This window comes from Barbatula barbatula (assembly GCF_947034865.1).
Source record: "Barbatula barbatula genome assembly, chromosome: 15".
In the NCBI taxonomy this organism is placed as follows: Eukaryota; Metazoa; Chordata; class Actinopteri; order Cypriniformes; family Nemacheilidae; genus Barbatula; species Barbatula barbatula.
This window is the reverse complement of record NC_136778.1, coordinates 20,488,117-20,509,745: the sequence shown is the minus strand read 5'-3', so window position 1 is coordinate 20,509,745 and position 21,629 is coordinate 20,488,117. Positions and strand designations below refer to the sequence as shown.

Here is a 21,629-nt window from a genome sequence, read left to right as displayed (position 1 = left end):
AAAACATTGATGATGTAGGTACAGTGTGTACAGATACAGTATTTATAAATGTATAATTTTAGGAACAAAAGCATATTGTTTGAATCAGACTGCCGTCTGAAGGCTTTCTGTCTTGAGACCTCTCAGACGCGTGGCTATTAAGAACATTTTTCTGGGTTGCTCTGGAACATCTGTCATTTGATAATAAACTAAAAAATATGCTAGAAAAGTTTGAAGGTTAAAGAACCGTTAACTTGTGTAAAGTAGGCTTGGTACTTGATTTTCAGGGGGGAAAGAGAACTATTGGTCACAATGAAGTCAATGTTTTCAAATAAAAGTAGTCGTCCACTCTTAGCCTTTTGTTTCAGTCTGAGAGAATTTTATATTAATATTTAGATACTGTGTATCGGCCAATATATCGGATTATCGACCAAAATGTACATATTGGTGCATCCCTATAATAAATACCAAAACAATTTGTCACTGAAAATTATATATATATAGATACATTATATTTTATAATTAAAATAAAATGATATACAGTATATATAAAATATATTGCCATAGCTCTACGATACATATCTTAATGTTTTTGTATTGCGAAATGCGATGCTTCGATATATTGTTACACCCCTAATATATAGGGTAAAGAATTTATATAAATACTACAAAAAAAAAAAATAATACTAAATAAATACTGTCTTTAACACATAATTCCCCTTAAACATATGTAATTTACTGGCAGGCCAGTTTTTACAGCTATAGAGAGAAATGACATATTTGCGTACAACAAAATAAAAAGTATAAAAAGGGTGTTGCTATATTGTATTTTTAGATCTAATAGATGCATCACAGTTCAAGAGGTTTCGTTATTCCCACATACTGAAGCATCGCAGCACACCGTTGTTTCACAGGCTCCAGCACTAACACGCTTTACTAGTCTCTTTCAACTTCAGGTGATGTGGTGAAATATCTCGCTGAAGAGGAGAAATAGTGAATTGGTTTCAGTCTGTGTTTACCTGCCAATCGTCGTGGAGCGGAAAGCTTTGAAAACCTGATGCGCCTGAGATTTTTTGAAGACACTGTACATAGTAATGTTCTAAAAAATGTCTTCTGTGTCTGAAAACGTCTGGATTTGAAAAGCTTTGTGTGGACACTTATTTAAGCGGCGCTTCGGGAACCAGGCGACCGTGGCGGTTGTATAAACAAGTAAGCGTAAACAGGCGAGCTGCCTTATTTCAAATCTGAAGTATGTCATTAAGCCAAGTGCAAATAGTCCACAGAAATCAAGCAACAAAACATCTGACACAATGTCTTGTCACGGCTGTTTTAAACACAAATTTGGATTACCACGGAGGAGATGTCACAGAAAAGTTTACACCGCCGACATTCTGCATTTTAGAGACACTGTACGGTGAGATTTGTCTAGAGGATAAGGGCAACATTAATAAGACAAGCTGTATGATAATATCCTCCACAGAATTCCAATGCATCTGCTTCGCCGGTTTCGTTTGATCTCTCTGCTCTATTTTGTTGGAAAGAAAGAAACTTCTCGCTGTTTGAGACAGCAGGAGCTTAATCCTAAATGAATACATTCAGCGGGAGTCAATCTCTCTCCCCGCTGACGGTATCGTTGTTTTGTCCTTTTCTTCCAGAAGATTAATTCCCAGCATTGAGGTTTATCACATGAACGAGCCAGTTAACACTTTCTTTAACCATTTGAGAGATGTGTGCAAAGAAAAATGATGTATCAGTTTTATAAACCCATTCGTGAACTTCAACGCAACTTTAGAAGAAAAGATGGATAAAAACGTGATTTCACCATCGCACATGGAAATATGTCAAAGAGTGAAACAAGGTCGGAGCCCCGGGAGAACAGCCCATTAAATGCCACTGTTTGTCTGTTTACATCTGACGTTTCTTTCGTCTGTTCTCCATCTCTCTCTCTCTCTCTCTCTCTCTCTCTCTCTCGGCTGTGTATTCTGGCTGTTTGCGTTGACTTGATAAAACAGCCATCAATGCTCTAGCATATGATTGACAGGCCATATTTCTCTTCCTTGCTCACACAAGATGTTTGGATTGTCAGATCGTGGGATTCGGAATTCTCCTGACACACTCGCGAAGAGCTTCAGGCTTCGGATAAACATGTCTTAAAGCCACCGAAGCAATATAAGTACACATTCAAGGTTAACGCTTCTCCTTTTAAGTAATAGGATTTAAGGATTTTAAACACTAAAGGGATATCTCAGACACATTTGCTAATGATAACCATAAACACTGTAAAAACGATTTACAGATTTTCCTGTATTTTTAAAACGGCAAAAATATTTAAATTACAGAAATATATTGCAAATTTACAAGATGGGTGTAAAACAACATGAAAAACATGTCATTTTACTTGATTTTTTACCCCAGCTGCCAAAATAGTACTGTTTTTACAGTGATATTGCCAAACTACGAAAATAAATTGTGCACACAATTTTACAATATGTTCCAGAATAGTCAAGTATACGGTGGCTAGGTGTCAACGCACTATAATGGAAGAAAAAACATCCACGACATGTGCCCTGCAAATACTCGCAACACGAACAACACAGAAACAGGTCGACAGGTGGCACAAACAACAAAGGAAGTGCTTCCAAGGGGGCTCAAAAAACTGATGCACCATGGCTGGTACGCACTTCGTTTCACTGTTTCATTATTCGAAGGATGAGTTATCAACAAAGAACTTATATTGGTGTCCTATTTTGTTTTGTTGTTGACCATGTTACATGTACTTAATAATTGTATAAACAAAATGAAGATTTTTTAGGCCTTCCACTTTAGTAACACTTTAGTGAAAGCACGTCGGGCGGCTAAAACTACGTTTCATAGTTTATTTAGTTACATTTTCAAATCGTCAGGCTAGAATAGAAAAATGCATAAAAACTGTGTTTAAACAGAACGGACAAGACATAATGTTTATTGACAGTCTGTGGTATATGGTTATCTTATGTATTTTGTTTACATGTTCCTAATAAGTAAAAACAAGCGTAAAGGCCTTTTTTACTCTGGGAAGTCTGTTACTCAGCCTGTAACAGTAAAGCCAACAGCGGAGAAGACTCGCTGTTGTTCCTTTGCTATTCACAGTGTACAGTGTTTTTCCATTTATAATCTTGATAAAATATATAAAAAAAACGTTATAAACTTCTAGCGATGAAATGTAAATGTTCCCTTATTCCCTAACAGTTACTCCGTTCACAGTGCCCTTCAAACTGAACATGCTCTCTCACGTCTGATTGGAATCTCACCGAAATGACGCCATGGTGCATCAGTTTGGAGTCTTCTGGAAACACGTATGTTGTCGTCAGTGGCGCTTGCAGCGCGTTTCTGTGTATTTGCAGGGCATGCGTCGCCAAACTAATGAATATGCTTTCTGAACGTGCTTCTATTTGCATGTGTTTACTTCCATTTCAGCGCGGTGGCACAGCAGCTTCCGTTGAAGTATTTCACAAAAGTGGACGGTTTCTTCCCAGACCCTGAATACATAAGAAAAGCTTGTATTCTTCCTAAATTCCTAGAAAAAAATGGATTTCACAGTAGCAATCAAATACTAAATTACATTTTCTATCAAGGAGACCTGACACTTTATCGTTGACTTTCTATCTCTCATTCAAACTCTGATTTAAAGTAGAAAGGATCAAGCAGTTAAAAGGGTTCATTGTCGACATCAGAGCTTTTAAAAGCTCAGACCTCTCTGCTTTGTCCATAGCGTCTCCCTGGTTACAGGGATGTAATTACCGTGCATTAACCTGTCCAGAAACTATGTTCATTGGAACCGAGAGGTCAAGATTTGACTGGTTAGTATGAACAGTCAACCCCTGCTGGTAAATGCCATACAGCTGCACCATTCTGAGGGCCAAAGGCACATTCGGCAAGTTATGGTCATTTTAAAGTAGCGTGTATGCTGACAGAAAACAATGTCTTGGCAGTGGCGGATTTTAGAGAGGGCTCTTAAATATATGATATGCTTGTCGGGGCCAATAGACAAGTGGGCTGCCCATATTGCGCAATAGCACTTCAAATCGACCCTAGTTTGAGACCCGGTTTTTTGTCATTTCGAATTGTATTCCTTTCGCTCACCCTATCAGTTTCCCATTTATCCACTGTCATGTAAGAAATATTCAAAGTCTGACATTACTTCTGACATCACCGCCTTCTAAAACGTCCATGGCCAGAACATGGATTGATGGATGGATTATGTAACCAATTGCCATCGATCACCTCTTCAGGTATTGAAGACCTTCCTACATGATGCTACTGTAAATAACATATAAGTGCAACACAAGATGAGCACAAATGACAAACTGGCCAAGTTGATAAAACAAAGTTTCCTTTAATAAATTGAAAAAAGCCTTTTGTGTAGTAACAGGCCACAAATGAGCAGTTTCTTCATTAAAAGAGACAGACTTAACATGAACACAGCGAAAGAAAAAGACATAATGGGTTTATTAGATGAGAGCAGATGTCTTTCTGTCCTAGCGGTCGTGTTCTGAGGCCACACGGTGACTCATTAATTCGAATTAACATTTCGTCGTGGTCGTGTGACAGACATAGCAGCCACTAACAGATGGAAAAGGGTGTGATAGAAAATAGAAAAAGAAAAGAAAAACATGACTGGAATGTATTAAATAAAACGCGTGTAGAGTCTTGCCCCTCAGTTTGTTGAAACAAAACAGAAACCTGTTATAAACCTGAAATTCTTAAGTGATCAGGTTTATAGGCAATTGTATGACCTAAAGCGAGATAAACAAGCAATGTTATCGCACTATGATAGGACACAATGTTTAAGATTTTAGGCTTTTAAACTGGTTTTCAAAGCACACATTTTAAGCGCATTAGTGTCGCTTCATGAACGCAATGCCATTTGTTTGCCAGTAGAGTAATCCACAGGAGCGGCTGCTAGTGTTAGATCCAAACTATTCTATTCCAAATACATCATCAGATTCAAATCAGACATATGTGCTAATATTCCTGTTTACAGCAACTGTGAAATTGACTTGAAGTTTAAGCTCTTTCAACGCCTCATTAGCCCAGCAATGGAACAACTCATTATGACTCGAGTTTCCTCTGGGACTTGACAACGAAAAAGGAGGGAACGTGAGTAAATTAAAACTCTGAATCTCACAATAATCCTCGTCCTCGTTTTGTTGGGAAGAATATTGATTGGGCAATTAAAACATATAGAAATATGGAAATATAAACTATGGGGAAAAATGCACAACAGGGATTTTAAAAGTCATGTACCGCACCTGAACACTTACAGCGGCAATCCCTAACTTTTAGCTCTCAATCGCCATCTCTGTTTGAAATATAAAAATGCAGGTTCTTTTACGTACTTTACTTTACTCAAATGGACGTCAAACTGACATTTTCTTTGAAATCAACTCAAATGAGAAAATGATTACCGTTTCAATGAAGGTACGGAGATGGCGATTTTGTGACGTCCTTTGGGTATGTACTTGAACTCTTCATTTGTTATGTACTTGCTTAGTGTTTGACTTTAAAGAAAAGTTACAATTGCACACTGTAAACATTTTACAGAATTTTAATGCTTTATTTGAACATGTTTATGAAAAAAATGGTCAAATTACAGAAATTAAACATAACAATTGACAAAATTTACGATTTAAGATAACAAAGAATTTGTCGATTTGTGTCAATGTGCCAGCTGTTGGAATATTACCGTTTTTTACTGGAGTGCAGCAAATTTTTTTATTTATGCAAACAACAACCACATTCTAGAAAATGCAGGTAGTGACAACTGCGTTCATATTGTACGTATGGCAAACAACCTGCATTGTTAGTTGTTTACAGCACTTACTCATTGTTGCCCTTTCGTATTAATTTGATCGCATTTATTGCCTTATTTGTGATCCGCGGTGTGAATCCGACAGGTGAAAGGTTACTCTCAATGTTTGACTGAAACGTTCATAAATGAGATGTTTGGCAGGAGCATTAGCTGATGAAAAGAGCTCACTGTTGAATCCCAGGACGTCTCACTTTTTCCTAAGTTTAAATTCAGTGAGTTAATTTGCAATTTGAAGCCTCTCCGTGGGACGTTGGTAATCTTTAGCATGTATGTGTGTCTAGATGAGTATAGAGTCTCATGGTGCACATAAGCTCATAGTGCTGGTCCAATCAGAACTCTGAATTGATGGGATATTGAGTGTTGTCTTTCCTGCTGCGTGCTGTTGAGTGGGATTTGATGATATTATTAGGCTGCTCTTCATCATTTGGGCTGAAACACAGTATGAGCAATGGTAACACGATTTTAATTTCTACTCAGATTCATTTAAAATCGATATCATCACTCAGAACAGCATATATTTGTCCTTTATAACAAAAGTTCTGTTACCCAGAAACTGGTTGCAGGTCTCTTATGACCTATTCAAACTCAAATCACACTCTGTGTTTTGATGCAAATTCATCAATTATTTGCTTAAAGTTTGCACAAAGAGGTCATGCGAAGTGTCCTCATCCGCATTAAACATTTTTACCGTTCAATATGGTTAATACAACAGAATATTATAGTATACATTGGCAAAGTGTAGTGATAAACAATAATGCATGGATAATAATGGATAATATACTACAGCATACTGCAGTTTACTATAGTAAATACAGAAGTATAGTATGTATGTAATCAACTGATTGTAGTTAATATTACAAAGTATTTGTAATAATATTATTTAATACAATATTTTCCAGTGGCCTTCCTAAAAAAAAAAAATCACGAACAAAACACTTCAAGGTCAAAGAAAATATGACCCAGACTATATAAAAGGCACTTTCACATTTTTGGTGCAGACCCAAGTCAGCTTTGTTTGTTTCAAATTAATTTGCGCACCAGTGAGCCTCACTCAACCCACTTGAAAATGTGGTCTGGCATACGGTTCATGTGAACTCGGCTCAGTTTGCCGCCTGCATGAAAGCAATTCGTCCAAGCCCGCATAAGCACTACCGACGACGTCTAATATACTCTGCATGCTCCTGTGACACTTTTTAGTGTAAAGTGCTCCAAATAAATTGCCTTCAGGACAGCAGCACGTATCTCCGCATCTCTACGGCGGTCGCACGTAAATCAGCGTTTCAAATCAATTAAACACACACACTGAGCACCTACTGTACACCGGAGGTCAAAAACATGTCTCTCATCTGAGTGAGCTATAGCCTTTCTCACCTCCACTTAAAGTAAGATGCCTGGCTGCTGTTCCTCAGAACAGATGGTCTGTGAGCACATTACCTCTCCTCAGAGACTTTAAGGAGAAAAAGACTTTCAATCTGTTGGTTGATGTCTGGCTTTGTTTCAGACATCATCGCCATTTTCTTGCATCAGCAGATTCCCCAACAAACATATCGATGGTTTCCAGCAGGGTTACATTAGCGCCTGGCTTTGTTGCGTTTGAGGTCACAGCGTACACCAAAAGCTCCTTTGAGGATCTTATTGTAATAAATGCGTCTAATTATGATTCACCTACACAGTAAATAAGACACAAAACAGCATTCAGATGCATCATTCCCTGTTGAAAGAAACAGCCTGAACTCACTGAAGTGTCTAGTCTTAACTGGTCTCCTAGGCTTTAGGCTGGACTGGTTTGATGGTTTTAGAGGGTTTTGGGTCATATATCTGCTAGAGAGCAGCTAAACCAGCTAAACACCAGCTTGGCCAGTATGGAAGACCAAATAGGCCAGAATAAAACTGAAAGCTGAAATCTTAATCAAATTAGCAACCAAAAGCTTTTCAAATGTATATTAAGACAGTAAATTCTTTAACTTTGTTAGGATACCAGACTTAAAAATGTTTTTTCATGTCACTGTTGACACGATGTAACGGCGATAAGGATAAACGCTTTCCTATATATATGATATGATGGAATACATGGCAAAACACAGCCGTGTGGTATACAAATGAAGGAAAATTGGACTTACGATATGAAGCATGATGTAGTCTCCTAGTCTGGGGGCGCTGTCGATGCGGACCAGAATCCCGTCCTTGATGGTGGAGCTGAAGCCCACCGCCAGCCTGTCGGTTCGAGTGCTGGGTCTCTCGTTATTGGGCCATGTGTATGTGATAAGTCCTCCGCCTTTTCCAAAGATGTACGTCGCTCCCGCTACAGGGAAGAAAAACAATTAATGTTGGTTTGCGAATCAATATAGAACGACACAAGCAGTAGTTACTGTTTTGACAATATCAAATGTTGTCAGTGGAACACTTCCAATAACAACTAATGCATTTGTTGCATCAAAGAGTGCAGAACAGTACTCTACTCTCAGCCAGTCTTGTCTCATTGTTCCGAGGTTACTAGAGCGGGCAGGACGCAGTCCAAGGTTACCAGAGCGGGCAGGACTGATAAATGCTGTGATGATGGAGCTGGACAAAGGCTGCAGCTTTTGTCAGGGGAAACTGGAATCCCCTGGTTAGGCCTGGTTTCCCTCTGAGGTTTTTTCTCCTCCAATGGAGTTTTGGGTTCCTCACCACCATTTGCATACTGTTTTGCACTGTTTGCCCGGCAGGGGGGGGCTGCTAGAATTGTAGTTTTATTCTGCATATAGGAATTAATACTCTTTCTGATATTTGACCTGTGTTTTGACTTGCATAACCTTAGATGTTTTGCTTATAGTCAATGTTTTCTTGTACAGCTGCTTTGTAACAATGCGCTATATAAATTAAGCGGACTTGACAATCGTAGCTGTCAATGTTAAGGTCAATTCTATAATCTGTGGTAATGAGTAACAACCTGATATGGTACTCAAGTTCTGTCTGACTGACAGGTGGAGGTCTTTTCAATGCGTTTGTGCTTGTGCCTCAGGGAAAGGCAACTGTTTGCAAGGAAAAGCAAAAGTGATTCTTGGTCAGGTGGGGCTAAATTCAGTCAGTTATGTTTTAAGAAAATGTAAAAAATGATTTGTCTCTGTTTAAACAAAAGCGGAAACACCCACAGATTTTGAATTGTATTATCACTGAACCGATACAAATGTTGGGAAGAAAGACACCGTACAGAAAATTTGCAGACAACTCTAAGAGCATTAAATCAATATTAATAATCAGTCAGTAATTGACGCAGTTTGAGTTGTCATCTGTTATTTTATCGGTTTCTAAATGAATTTACTTTAATATCTTATGCTGCTGTTAGACAGTGATTTCCAAGCACAAATTACTACATTTTTATCCTTATTCTTTTGTTTTGCTTTGTTCTACTGCTTTCAAAATCTTTGTTCTTCATGTTTTGTCTTAAATCATTTCACAAAAAAGACTAGCGACACTTACACAATTAAGAATGAAATGAAAGCCACAAGCCGCTCTCTTATTTAAATTTAAATATTCATTTTTAATATAGAGAAGTTATATGTATATTATATCGGGCATAGTATTGAGAATCATAAAAACTGATTGTGTAGTGACTACCACAATTTTTATATCATGACAGCTCTGGTTAGGATCTGACAGTCAGATATACCAAACACCCTTCAATGTCAATACCAGTATTTTTATAGCTTTTTTACGACCAAAACTAAATAAATACATCTCGCAGATTGAATTGTATTTTGAAGCATCATTGCTTGCTGGATTCGGGTTTATGTTGCACAGGATACCCGTTTCAAGACGACGTTTTAATTTTCTATGCATGTTCAGTATTCATTCAATTATGTCCATGTAAAATCAACAAGAAGCGGATTCGAGATCGAAATGATCGAAATGTGCATATCATTGAATGCTCATTTCATAGAGTCCTCATTTTTATGACAACTCTTAGACCTTGGCTCGAGTGTCCAGTCCTTGAGCTGAGTTCTGGGATCAACGCTCGGCCCTCAAGCCTCTTAAACAGGGAAAGCTCAGAGAGCTGGCAAAAAAAAGCGTGAGACTCACAATCCTCATCCATTATACATGAACCTGCAACCAGAGAACAAAAGCGAGCAGAGAAATAAAATCGAACAACCTTTTCTAAGTTTAATTTGACAAACGGCGGCCGTAAAAGGGCACGGAAAATAAGGTGGACCTTGCCTCTTCAGGAAGTGCTATCATTAAGCTTTCAGATCACAGTCGACACAAAAGATATAACGAGTGCCTGAATTCTAGAAAGTTCCTTTGAATCACAGTAATTACACCTCACAATTCAGCAACATTTCACAAATGTCTGAACATGCGTGTAATCTATTGCATCCAGGTCTGGGAAACAGAGGAATTAAAAACATCACAGTTTATCAGAATCAAGCTATAAAGATAATGTGGCTAAAGCTACAGCCGTTTTTAAACAGAAACCTAACATTCATGCAACCTTGAACACAAAGTATACAACTGTTGTAACAAGATGCACATCAGTAATGTCATTTTGAGAATACATTTTTCAATATCTCAGTTTAGCGAAGGCCCTGTCCTGGCTTAAAGTGGTAGTTCACCCAAAAATTCTGTCATCATTAATTCACCCTCTTGTCATTTCAAACCTGTATGACTTTCTTCCATTTTGAAAAAAGTTGTTGACCGAACAGCGATGGCAGCCATTCACTTGGATTTGTTTTGTGTCCGCACAATAGTTCATTTATCAGTCTATTACTGAAATGTACACATTTCTTTTTACAGTGAAGTTTTTCTCGCTTTGTCCGCCACCTTAAATTCGTCACGTTCCTATCCAAATGCATCAGGACTGGCGTCCCAGAAATGGTATATGAAGAGTCTTAAATCAGAAGCACCACTACAAGTTGCCTCTGTATGCAAAACATTTAAATCAGCAATAAATGCAAACGCAGAAGCTGCTGAGAACAAACCGACAGATGAAGAAGCGCCTATTTGGTTTTTAGATACGGTACAGAGGGAACGCAGGTGCACCTTCGGTTTTTTTGCGGTCGTTGGCATTTTCTCCACCATTCGTTGGTTATCAAGATCGTACCATCTCATTTGCACATCTGGGCCTGATGACCCAACTGGTTAACATTCCTTAAGGAGAAGAGACATCAGGCCAAGCGCATGGGGTTGAGTCCCAGGAGACAGAAAGACATATGGGAGTGAGATGAAAGAGAATGTACTGCATATAGACAAGACCCGCGCTGGGTCAACCTACCTTGTCCTGAACTAATGTTTCTGTGCTAGGTCATCCCTCTCTCTTATTAGATAAATGACGTGCTCGAGCGGCGTAGTAAAAACTTGACCCATGGGAAACTAAACCAGGGGATTCCTCAGCGTACCGCACCGATCTCCAACCGTAGTGCTCAAGAGAACCACTACGGATTTGAGCTCAGTCTTCTGGGAATCGTCCTTATCGCTGCTGTAGGATGCCATAAAATCATCCATCTGCACTGCACCCCAGGGAGCCAATTATCCCACTCAGTGGATTTACTAAGTAACAAGAGACACCATTCAATCTTTACAACACCTAATTTTGAATGGAACCTGCATGGGTTGGCTTAGCAAATGCCTGCGTTGAAAAAAGCTATTTACCAAATTTAATCGCATCAAGCGATTGCACATGTCCATTTAAATGCCGTGGAATTGGCAGGTAGACTGAGAATTACTCGCAGGGCCAGTGTTGATAGGCCGTGGCGGTGTTTTGCATTTAAGCAGCGGTGTTAAGAAAAAGGCTAAAAGGAAGTGAGATTGTAATTATGCCACAAATGGACTGCTTTTAATGAATACTCAAAGCTTTTGAAAGTTTGGTGTTTTATGCATGAATTCATTATGGCTAAATTGCATCTTCTGGAGCAATACGTACCGCGGTTTGCCTCTTCTTAATGGAATTTCAGAGCTGGTGAAAACTTCATTAAAAAACTTCATTACAGAAACGTGCTGATAAAGGGTGATGCGTGGCAAACGGATTCAACTTAGCGTACAATAAACAAAAACAAGGGGAGGAAAAGCTTGTTTTTGCTTCTTTACATCTGCTCGATGCATACGGTAGGTAAAAACTATAATTATGCCGCTAATGCAGATAACTGGCTTTGAGGAAATGTCTGAATTAATATAATTCATAGTTTTTGCATGACGAATGAGCAGAAAAAATAATCAATGCATAAAATACAACAAACCTCAGCAAAAAGTCTGTTAGCACCAGCTGAAATGCATTTCTAGAGGAGAAACTTGTAGAAACATCAGCAAATGGAAGACTTGCCTTTGTTAAGCACAATAAGGATATCAGAATGTCACATAGACTCCCGGATGATGTCCAGTAAGCCCAGCTACTGCTTTTTTAAACACATCTGTGAGTCAAACACTCCTCGTTCATTGTCCAAGCAAATATGTCACCATGGACTACAAAGGGCTCATTTTAGGGGTCGACTTTATGACAAAAAAAAGCTTTCCATTTATGTATGGTTTGTTAGTATTTGGCGGAGATACAAATATTTGAAAATCGGGAATCTGGGGGGAGCAAAGGGTACACATTTATTTGAAGCAATTTTGCATTGTAAACACATTACTTGATTTCAAAGTATAAATCTTAGATCTTAGATTAAGTGTTTTTAATGGACAAAAGATTTAAACAGATTTTGAATGACGATATTGCCAAAGAGATAGGAATTTATTTAAGATGAACAAAAGGTACGTTCTCTAAAAACAATAATTATTTTGCTTCACGCTCATTATTCTTGTTAATGGATGTTGATCGGATCAGTTAACCAACCTATCTGTAATCCCCCCTGTATACATTCTTGTTCTTGTAATTATGTGGTCAAAAGCCAAAACAAACACAGATTTGAAAATCACATGCAGCGCTAGTTTCTCATTAGTTTTCTGCATGTGACATTTTTGTTGCAGAACCGACTGCGTGCATGTGCAGCTAGGACCTTTAATCATAACAGACCTCCATTAGTGGATGCTCAACATGGGCAGCATCTCTGTGTACTAGAGATGTACCAATACCACATTTATCCACCATTACCGATAACCGATTATTCATGGGGATATCTGCCGATACAGGTTTGGAAGATGGAATTCATATTTCTTAACTTAATTCAAATAATGACTGTTCATATTGACCATCAAACTGGTGATAGTTCTAACCATTTATAAACATAGAGCACAAATGCATTTTTCTGTCCTCTTTTGATTGACAGTTTATATCATCTGCTGTTGAAAATGTGCTTTTATCAACCGATTTCAATTATCGGCCAATAATTGGTAAATCTCTACTGTGGATCATACCAAAAGCACTTCTCATGTGAAGCTTTTTAAGTTGTTGTTTAGTTAAATACATGAATACCGATCGGATTGTAATATAGATGTAACTTTTCTTTTCAAAATAAATGTTTCATTATGGAAAGAATAATAGCTATAATCAATGCCATCTTGAGAAATATGTACAAGCTTTCTATCAATCCGGACAAACGAAGTTATCCTGCCTTCTTTTTCTTGCCTACATGCTCACGATGCTTTAAAATGCAAATATCTTGAAATGAAAAGACATTTGAGGATAAATTTGAGTGACATGCAGTCCCACTTACATTACCATTAGACTTCATTACTGCAAATGTTGTTGAGTTGAGTTTTATTTAAGTGTGTTGATATATCATTTTTATAGCATGAGGTAAATAAATGATTATGGACCCTTAATGCAACATGACAAATGACTTCTGGGCTTCCACACACTGTTTGGTGTCTCTCAGCTGGAAAAATGTCTCTGATGGGTTGCCAGCGGATATATTATAGTAAAAAGAAAGCACATGTCAAAAATTAATAGAATGAATCACAACGGGAATATGGTGGCTATAGAAGAAAGTCCCGCCTTTCACTTTAAACAGCCAATCAGAGTCGCTGCCTATGTAGAGCTCTAAATCAGTCACTTCAGTAAGGTTCTATTGCACATGTCCGTCGAAGACAGAAATTGACTGTCAACCCCCTACCGGTTTAAAGAAAATCATTTCTGACTTTGCTATCGGTTCAACAAAATAATTGAGTTCTCTGCGTAGGTGTGTGATGTCATCACCATTAACGTCAGGCAAATCTGCAACGACATTTGAAGGTGTTCTCAAAGACCTTCTTTAAAGTAAGACGAGTCAGAGTCCAGCCACATTCACACACACAAACCCCGGCTCTAACACACTCTTTGTTGCCGGCGTATAGAGCTGCTGTTTTCATTTCAGTTTTCAGTAGTTATCCTCTGAGGGCTGCATGATGGTGGAGGTGTTTGGGAAATGTATGCAGCACAGAGCCACAGCTCCAGCCTCTCCTTTTCTCGATCCCCCTTCGCTCTCCTCTGAAAGCCGTCAATCTCACGCTTCACCGTAGAATTTTTGATGGAGGAGCAAAACAAAGACTCGATAAAATGAAAAATATAATAGGGTTAATCTCAGCGGGTGTTCACTGATACAGGGCGTTTATAATAATAAATGTCTGTGCAAGGTTAACTTTGTATTCATAAACAAATACACATACATGTATTTACTTTTTTTATTTACTGAATACGTATGCACAGATATATGTTAGGTAAACGCAAAACTTTTATTCTGGATGCGATTAATCACGATTAATCGTTGAAAGAGCAAATGAGTGGTGTTGCGAGGTGAACGGTGATTCATGAAATATATACTGTACGTATAATAAAGGAATCATCATGTTTTAAAGCTGTCATGAATTAAGAAATCCATTTGAACGTGAGCTTTTGATATATAAAAGCTCATCGTATTCAAGCGAACATCCTGTAAGTGTCAGAACTGAAGACGTCCTGGTTACTGAAATGACAATAAAAGCTTCTATTGACACCAGGCCCAGCGAACGCCAGGTCCTGGAATCTACCCATCAATGACGTCATTGTACACACTCCCGCATTTGTGATGACTGACAAACTGGTAACCATAGCGACATATTTTTCTACAAAATGTTCGTTTTGTCTAAACCGCTGATACGCGCTGTGTTGAGTTTATGATCTGAAGGCTGCATCACACAGCGCTCTTTTGCAGTGTTGTCATGTTCATTATAAATAAGCGCTTTTATGCTTGTTTGCGTGGTCTTAGATCAAAAAGCCTCAGCACTGAGATTTTTTAATCTTATCAAATACATAAACAATTTGCATTTTAAGGTTTGCGAAGGGCTCTCAATATGTGCAAAGGTAAGGACTTCTTTCAGTGTTTTATTTATTTAGAGCGACGAAGCAACAAGCAGGCAACATATTGTGGTCGTGGAAGAACACGGTCGCTTCCTTGGGATGCTGATATTAGGAATGCGTGGTTGAGGTTTATTTTTAAAGACGTTTCTGCTCACGTGTGTAAAACATTGAGTGTTTGTTCGCTTCATTTCACCGTGGGCTCCTTTGTAAACAAGACTCATGTCGATGCTGGATTTGCAGAGAAAAGCAATGCCGTGTAGTCAATGTGAGTTCAACTATATGTCACTTTTGCTTTTTTAGAGATCGTTTTATATGTCCTGATTATGTGTACCCAACATGTCTAACCAAGTTTAAAGAAGGCTCCAAACTAAGCACATAGCTTGTCAAAAAGACACCTAGAAATGTACATCTCAGGGCACACTGATGAACAGTTATCCAATCACAGCAGTCGGCGTTTACTTCCAAGTCTTCAATGCGGCCCACAACTAAAAAACAGAGCGTTTCTTGAGACGGCCTCAAAACAAGGGTAGAAAATTGTCTATTACCTATTGATTTTGATGTATTGAATGTAAAACCACGCAAACGTCATAAGTACAACAGTATAAAATAAAAAAGGCCAGTTCAGCACACCTTAATGATATATTTTGCCCCTAAGTTCTCATTGCTGTAATGCAAAGTAGTAGTTATAAATATAAAAAAATATATATTTATAAAATAATGATAACGATAATAATAATAATAATAATGATTACAAATAAATAACAGTAATTTCTCAATTCATTTTTGGAATGTTCTTGACAGTTTCTGTTAAACAGGCACTACAGCAAGAGAAAGCGGATAGAATAACTAAAGCTGTCCACGATGCTTAGGATAAATATTTAACAATTCCTCAAATTCTAAGTTCACAAAAGTCAAATTCTAAAGTCAGACTCCTCAACCCATTCATCATATCACGGACGTCAGGCGGTGCATCAGAAGACCCTCGGAGAGAGAGGATGCACCATTAGAAAGAATAAGCCATCCAAAGACGGCTGCAAGTGAAGTCTCATTCATAATTCAGTCATCTCTAGGGAGAAACTCCTGCCTTCTTGGCATTCGGAAGACTTGCAGTGCCGAACAGCCCGTGTGCTTGAGGAAACCAGGTACAAAGAAACAACGTCATCAGCATTTGAACATATTTCCCAAACGAATATATCATCCAGATCAGAAACAGCACTCTGTATTTTAGAATAAAACTGAGAAAATACAGATGTGATTATCAATTCATTACACAAGTGGCACAAGAGGTGCTCTTTTACAGTTATTCAAGGATAACCCTGTAGACTAGATTTTCTGTAGGCATAGAATGGCCAGATGATCTGTGTAAATGTTTAGCATACAACCAAAGCGCACAAAATGTGTTCAACTTGATCTTCCTTGAGTCTTCTGATGAAAGTATAAATAAAGTATATTTTTTCATCGTAAAATTACATGTTTTTCTTGTAAATTTGCCGTCTTTTTCTGAAATATTATGTTTCATATTTCAAATCATAAAACTTTACCAAAATTCCGTAAAAGTACAGTTTTTTGGACATACATGAAAGATCTGTAAACAAATAACAATAAAATTAAGTTTTTTGATTTGTTTATTTTTAACCAAAAAAAGTTCTTCTGACTGCTTAGAGCAAATTGATTTTGTCACTATTTTCGAACTGCCAAAATATTTTGGGACCCAGAGAATATTTTTATTTTCTTCCACCATCAGGACCCCATCTGCCGTGTCATAAACTGTCATAGCGTGATTCAGGACACAGCCAATAGTGCAAAAAAATTGCTGCTGTTGCCATGGCAAACAGCTATCAATGAAGACACACTCGAGGAGATCAAATCTTAACAACACCTAGCAGTCTCGAGCTCGGACCCGTATCTGTACAGTAAACTCAAGGACAGTAATGTACAGTTCAATTGGCTTTGATATCTCTTCAGAGGACAAAGATGTCAGTGCTCGACAGCATTGTCAGTGCTCTTACATAAGTGCTCATACAGGTCAGTGCTCTTACATAACTGCATGGCTCTCTTAGCAAAATGCTTGAAAAGCCAGGACACGGTTTACTCTGCCGTGATGATCTAGACAGGATATTTACAGCTAATGAAAGATGTAAACAAAACATGTGGTAATACTGACCACTAAGTAACTACCTCAAGGGCAACACGATAGCAATGTAAACCTTAAAGGAAGTTGCTATCGTTTTTACTTCCGTATTTTGATGCATTTCTGAGTAAAATTTCTAATGAGAAAAATAGTGGGCGTGGCTTTATTCTTTCTCTGTGATTTGATTTGATTGGATTTTATAAAACAGCCGATGCATTTTGAAATTTAACTGGCAGCAGACTGACAGTTGAAGGGGAGGAGTTAACGGATGCTCCACCCAAGCCGTCTAACATATGTCATTTAAGATTGATAGTCATTACAGGAACGAAGTGCATTTTCAGATTTTAACAGAAGATTATGAGGGCACACGAATTTAAAAAAAGAGAATGTCCCACATTGATAAACTATTTACAATATCAATTTCACAAAAAGATATTTCACTGGGACTTTAAGATAAATAGTTTTACCATAAGGTTTCACCATATTAATAGGCAGACGTCCATATTTTGTGGTTTATAGTTTTCTATAGTCAGGTAAGTGAATTGTCACATCCATAACTGTCCAAATTCCTCATGAATGGACTTTTAATGTATATGTCAAATGTTAACTGAAAATGTCACATCCGTAACTCTTGCTAGCAAGATCTAAAAAACACTCTTGCATGGGCATTGGTAATATATATACATTTTTCAGAACAAGCTTGAACCGTACACCATATCACTGTGTACTTACAAACCCTATAGTTTATCAGAAACGTGACCAAGAAGTTGCACATGCTCCGATGCTTGGGCGGGTGGCGCAAACAAGGCTTTGCATGCATCATTTCCCAACCATCTTCATCTTATTTTCTGTCTTTTCAGTTCTCATCAGTAAAGCAGCAATGGGCCAAAAACATTAAAAGGGCACTAGTTGCAGCACTCAGAAAATGTATTTCTGCAGAATACAGGTATGAAACCATTACTGGTACTGAACATAACAACTACTGAAATAAAAACTTGTATGAGAAATGCACTCCTAAGACCATCCATCAACCAGACCTGTCAGGAACATTAAATATTACTACGGTTAAGAGAAGCTTGTATTATTGTATGCTTTGAGTCTATGAAGCTTTGAGTTGAGCTCTTTCCGTATGATCTTCAGAAGTCTCATTCTATCCACACACTTTGATGCCTTCTTGCTGAACGTGTGCAATTTAACACACCTAGAGGCACTTGAACGTCCTCTATTTATCCAAGAGCTCTCAGGGAGATGATGAATTTGTTGCCGGGTAAGACATCGGGGGATGTGGGCTCTAACTCTGTTCAACCCTCGGTGAATGATTTATGGCTGGGGTGTGTCTCCAGAATCAACACAATCATCACCTAACATGAGGTGAGAACCACAGAGGAATTCTGGATGAAACGCAGCCACACACCAACATGTGCATGTTTACAACATACACCGTGAAAACACAAAGTGACCTTACGCAGTGGTCCTAACCAGTGCTACCAGTGACAAGCAATTTGTCTGTCCACGGTGGAAGCAAAAGTAGTTCATATGGCCATGTTGATGCTTTATGTGGTATTTGGGGCCAATGCGAATTTTCATTTAGAAACAAAATGTTCTCTTGCAGAATGTTTGTGCATTCATGCACAAAATTTTGTATCACGTCTAAACGAAGTTATCAAAGAGCAATCTTGCAGTGATGCTAAAGGAGCACGTCATAAACATAATGTTTCGTAATGTTGTAAACATTCTAAAACGTTGCTATGAAAATGTTATTCTTAAATTAGTGGAACCTTTGAAACATTCAGAAATAATGTTTCATACCCCATAATGGGGTTCTTATATTTTTGTTAGCCTGTAATCAATATTACAAAAAAATCACAATAATTAACATGCACAATATCGTTATCGTGCAAACTTGAAAATACATTGAATATTATCTGAATCTCAAGATTTCCAGAAAGCAAACTAGTTTTTTATAAAGTGGTTAAAATTCACACTGCGTGTAAGTGAACGCTTACAGTTTGAGAATAAATGAGAAAAAGCATTACTTGTCATGATCCTGCCTCTCCTTGTCTTGGTTTTCGAGTCTTGTGGCAGGATCATGACAGTCCCATATGTTTTGTGTGGAGAAAGAGCATTGTTTTGGTTTAAGAAGCCATGCTCTCTCTCCAGTGTCGCGTCCTTTAGTCCCGCCCCCTTGTTTCCCCGGTTAGCGGTCCATTAGTGTTAGTCTTGTCTCCAGCCCTGATCCATCTTTCCCTTAGTGTTTCAGTCCCCTCACCTGCCTTGTGCAATCCTCCTGTTAGCTTTCCCTTAGTGTTTCATCCATGTCACCTGCCGCCACTCTCCCTGTGTCATCAGTCCTTGTTAGTGTTTCCCCTTATCAAGCCCCAGTTTCCCTCTGTCTCTTGTCGGTTCATTTTGCATTTTGCACACTTTGGACACTTACCCTTCGTCTGTCTGGATTACCCGTGTTCCTGTTCCCTGGACTCAAGTTTGTGGACTTAGTATGTTATTTTTAAGACCTTGTTTGTTTTGTCCCCCTTGTGGGAAGTTTTAGTTTTCAGTCTTGTTTGTGGTCATGTTTTCCCCATCGAGGGTCTTTGTTTTGAAATAAAGTCTTGTTGTTCGACACATGTCTGCCTGCGCTTGGGTTCTGTCCACAACCATAACATTACTAAGAGTAACTAAAACCAAACAAAATCATTATGTTCTAGTAAAGCAAGTTGAATATAAAAAAAAATATCTGAAGTAAAACCCAGAAAATATTGGCTGAACCAGTTTTTTCTTGAAAGCGTGATAAAAGAGTATACATTGACAACATTTTAAGCAATTATATTATGATATTAAAAATTAAGAATGTCAGGTGCGTGTAGTCTATGCAAAATTTGATTTCAAGTAGCCATCAGGTCCCACATAACTTCATTGTGAGGTCTGCATTTGGCGAATTACTTTTAGGGGGAAAAAAATGTAATCTTAGTTTTGTGGCAGCCGCCGTATTGCTTTGAAAGGGAGTGGAGGAGTGAGCCGCTAGATATCACGTAATTGCATGCACTGGCCCTTTAAAGTTATTTTAGGGGGATCTATTTGCGCTAATACAAAAACATTAATTATAACTGTGGCCCTGTTAGACGTGAATTCAAATGTCTAAAGTAAGTCAGCTGAAAAAGCTGCAAAGAGATACTTCCAGCAGTGGCTCAGGTCACTAGGAGGCGCCGCTCCACCAAATTATCCAGAGAAGATGAACATATACAAACATAACATATGTTCAACGTATATTATAAATTGATAAATAATTTGGAAATAAATAGATTTATTCACACTATATTTGCCAGGTAGTAGTTATTATTTAAAATTGTATTTGGTCAATTACATACCCTGATAGCACAATCCATCTGGCTTACATCTATTTGACGTCTGCATTTGCGTCTGCAAGACATCTTAAATACATAGTTTGCTCACCTGCAATACGTCAGTTTGACTGGCACCTTATTACTGTTAATAAACACCATTAAATACTTTCATACTTAAACCTTTTTTTCAGCTAAGCAGTGATGATACGTTTACATCACATGTCAAATGGTTCGGTGCATCCCCTCCAAACAATGGTGCAACGGCCGCCACTTACTGCCACACTACAAATAACAGTAATGGTTAGCGTCACTGTGTTTTAGTTCTTCCTCAACACTGCTGTTATGCTAATATGCTAATTGTGAATCACATTCACTGCATACAGTAGTTTCACCTCAGGGTACAGCTAAAGTTATCCAGCCCCATCTCAACAATTCCTCCTTGAGATGTCATTGCCTGTCTCAGTCAATGACATCCCTTTCCAGGGAGTCTCGGAGGTGTAAACAAAAAGAAAGACGTGTGAAGCCACTGAGAGGACAGGTGATTCATCTCCTTTGTGAGCCATTGAACTGGGCGGCAGAGGTCTGTCCGTTATCTGTTTTCAATCCTTATCAAATGCTAAACGAGTCTCACAAATGCCCTCGGAGAGGCCGACCTGCTCCCCATCTGCGAAACAGATGAGAGGTGGAGAAGAATCGATGGGAGGTGTCTTCCGCGCGGATAAAATTAAGAGAATTCTTCAAATCAGCTGACAGATTGATGGAAACGTTGAGATGCAAGTGATCAGAAATGTGAGTATATTTGTTTTAAGATATCTTTATAAAATCTCTCATAAACAAAGGACTTTGGTCACTTGGGGTCGAGGACTTAACAAAGCGTCTTTCAAATGAGTGGGTTTGCAGATATGGATGCAGGACTTTTATTTGTGAAGCAGAGCCACAGTAGTCTTCTTCAGCCCTTCTCTGTTGGCTTTTCATTCTCATCCAGATTTTTTCTCTCCTCACTTTGAAGATGTGCTTAGCCGAACTGATGAGAAATTTCAGGGCGAGAACAGAGGCTTTCAGGACCTGCATGAAAGGCAATGGACGAGCTGGCGTCTTGAGTTA

The 21,629-nt window shown here is 38.4% G+C and overlaps 1 protein-coding gene across 2 annotated transcripts in view; it reads right to left on the bottom strand.

Moving 5' to 3' along the window:
- nrxn3b (neurexin 3b) overlaps window positions 1-21,629 on the bottom strand; it is a 211,875-nt gene that overhangs the window by 52,467 nt on the left and 137,779 nt on the right. For both annotated transcript variants that reach the window (XM_079475144.1, XM_079475145.1), the window contains exon 13: window positions 7,951-8,132. In XM_079475144.1, coding sequence (XP_079331270.1) covers window positions 7,951-8,132 — 182 coding nt within the window. The remainder of the gene's footprint in view (window positions 1-7,950; window positions 8,133-21,629) is intronic.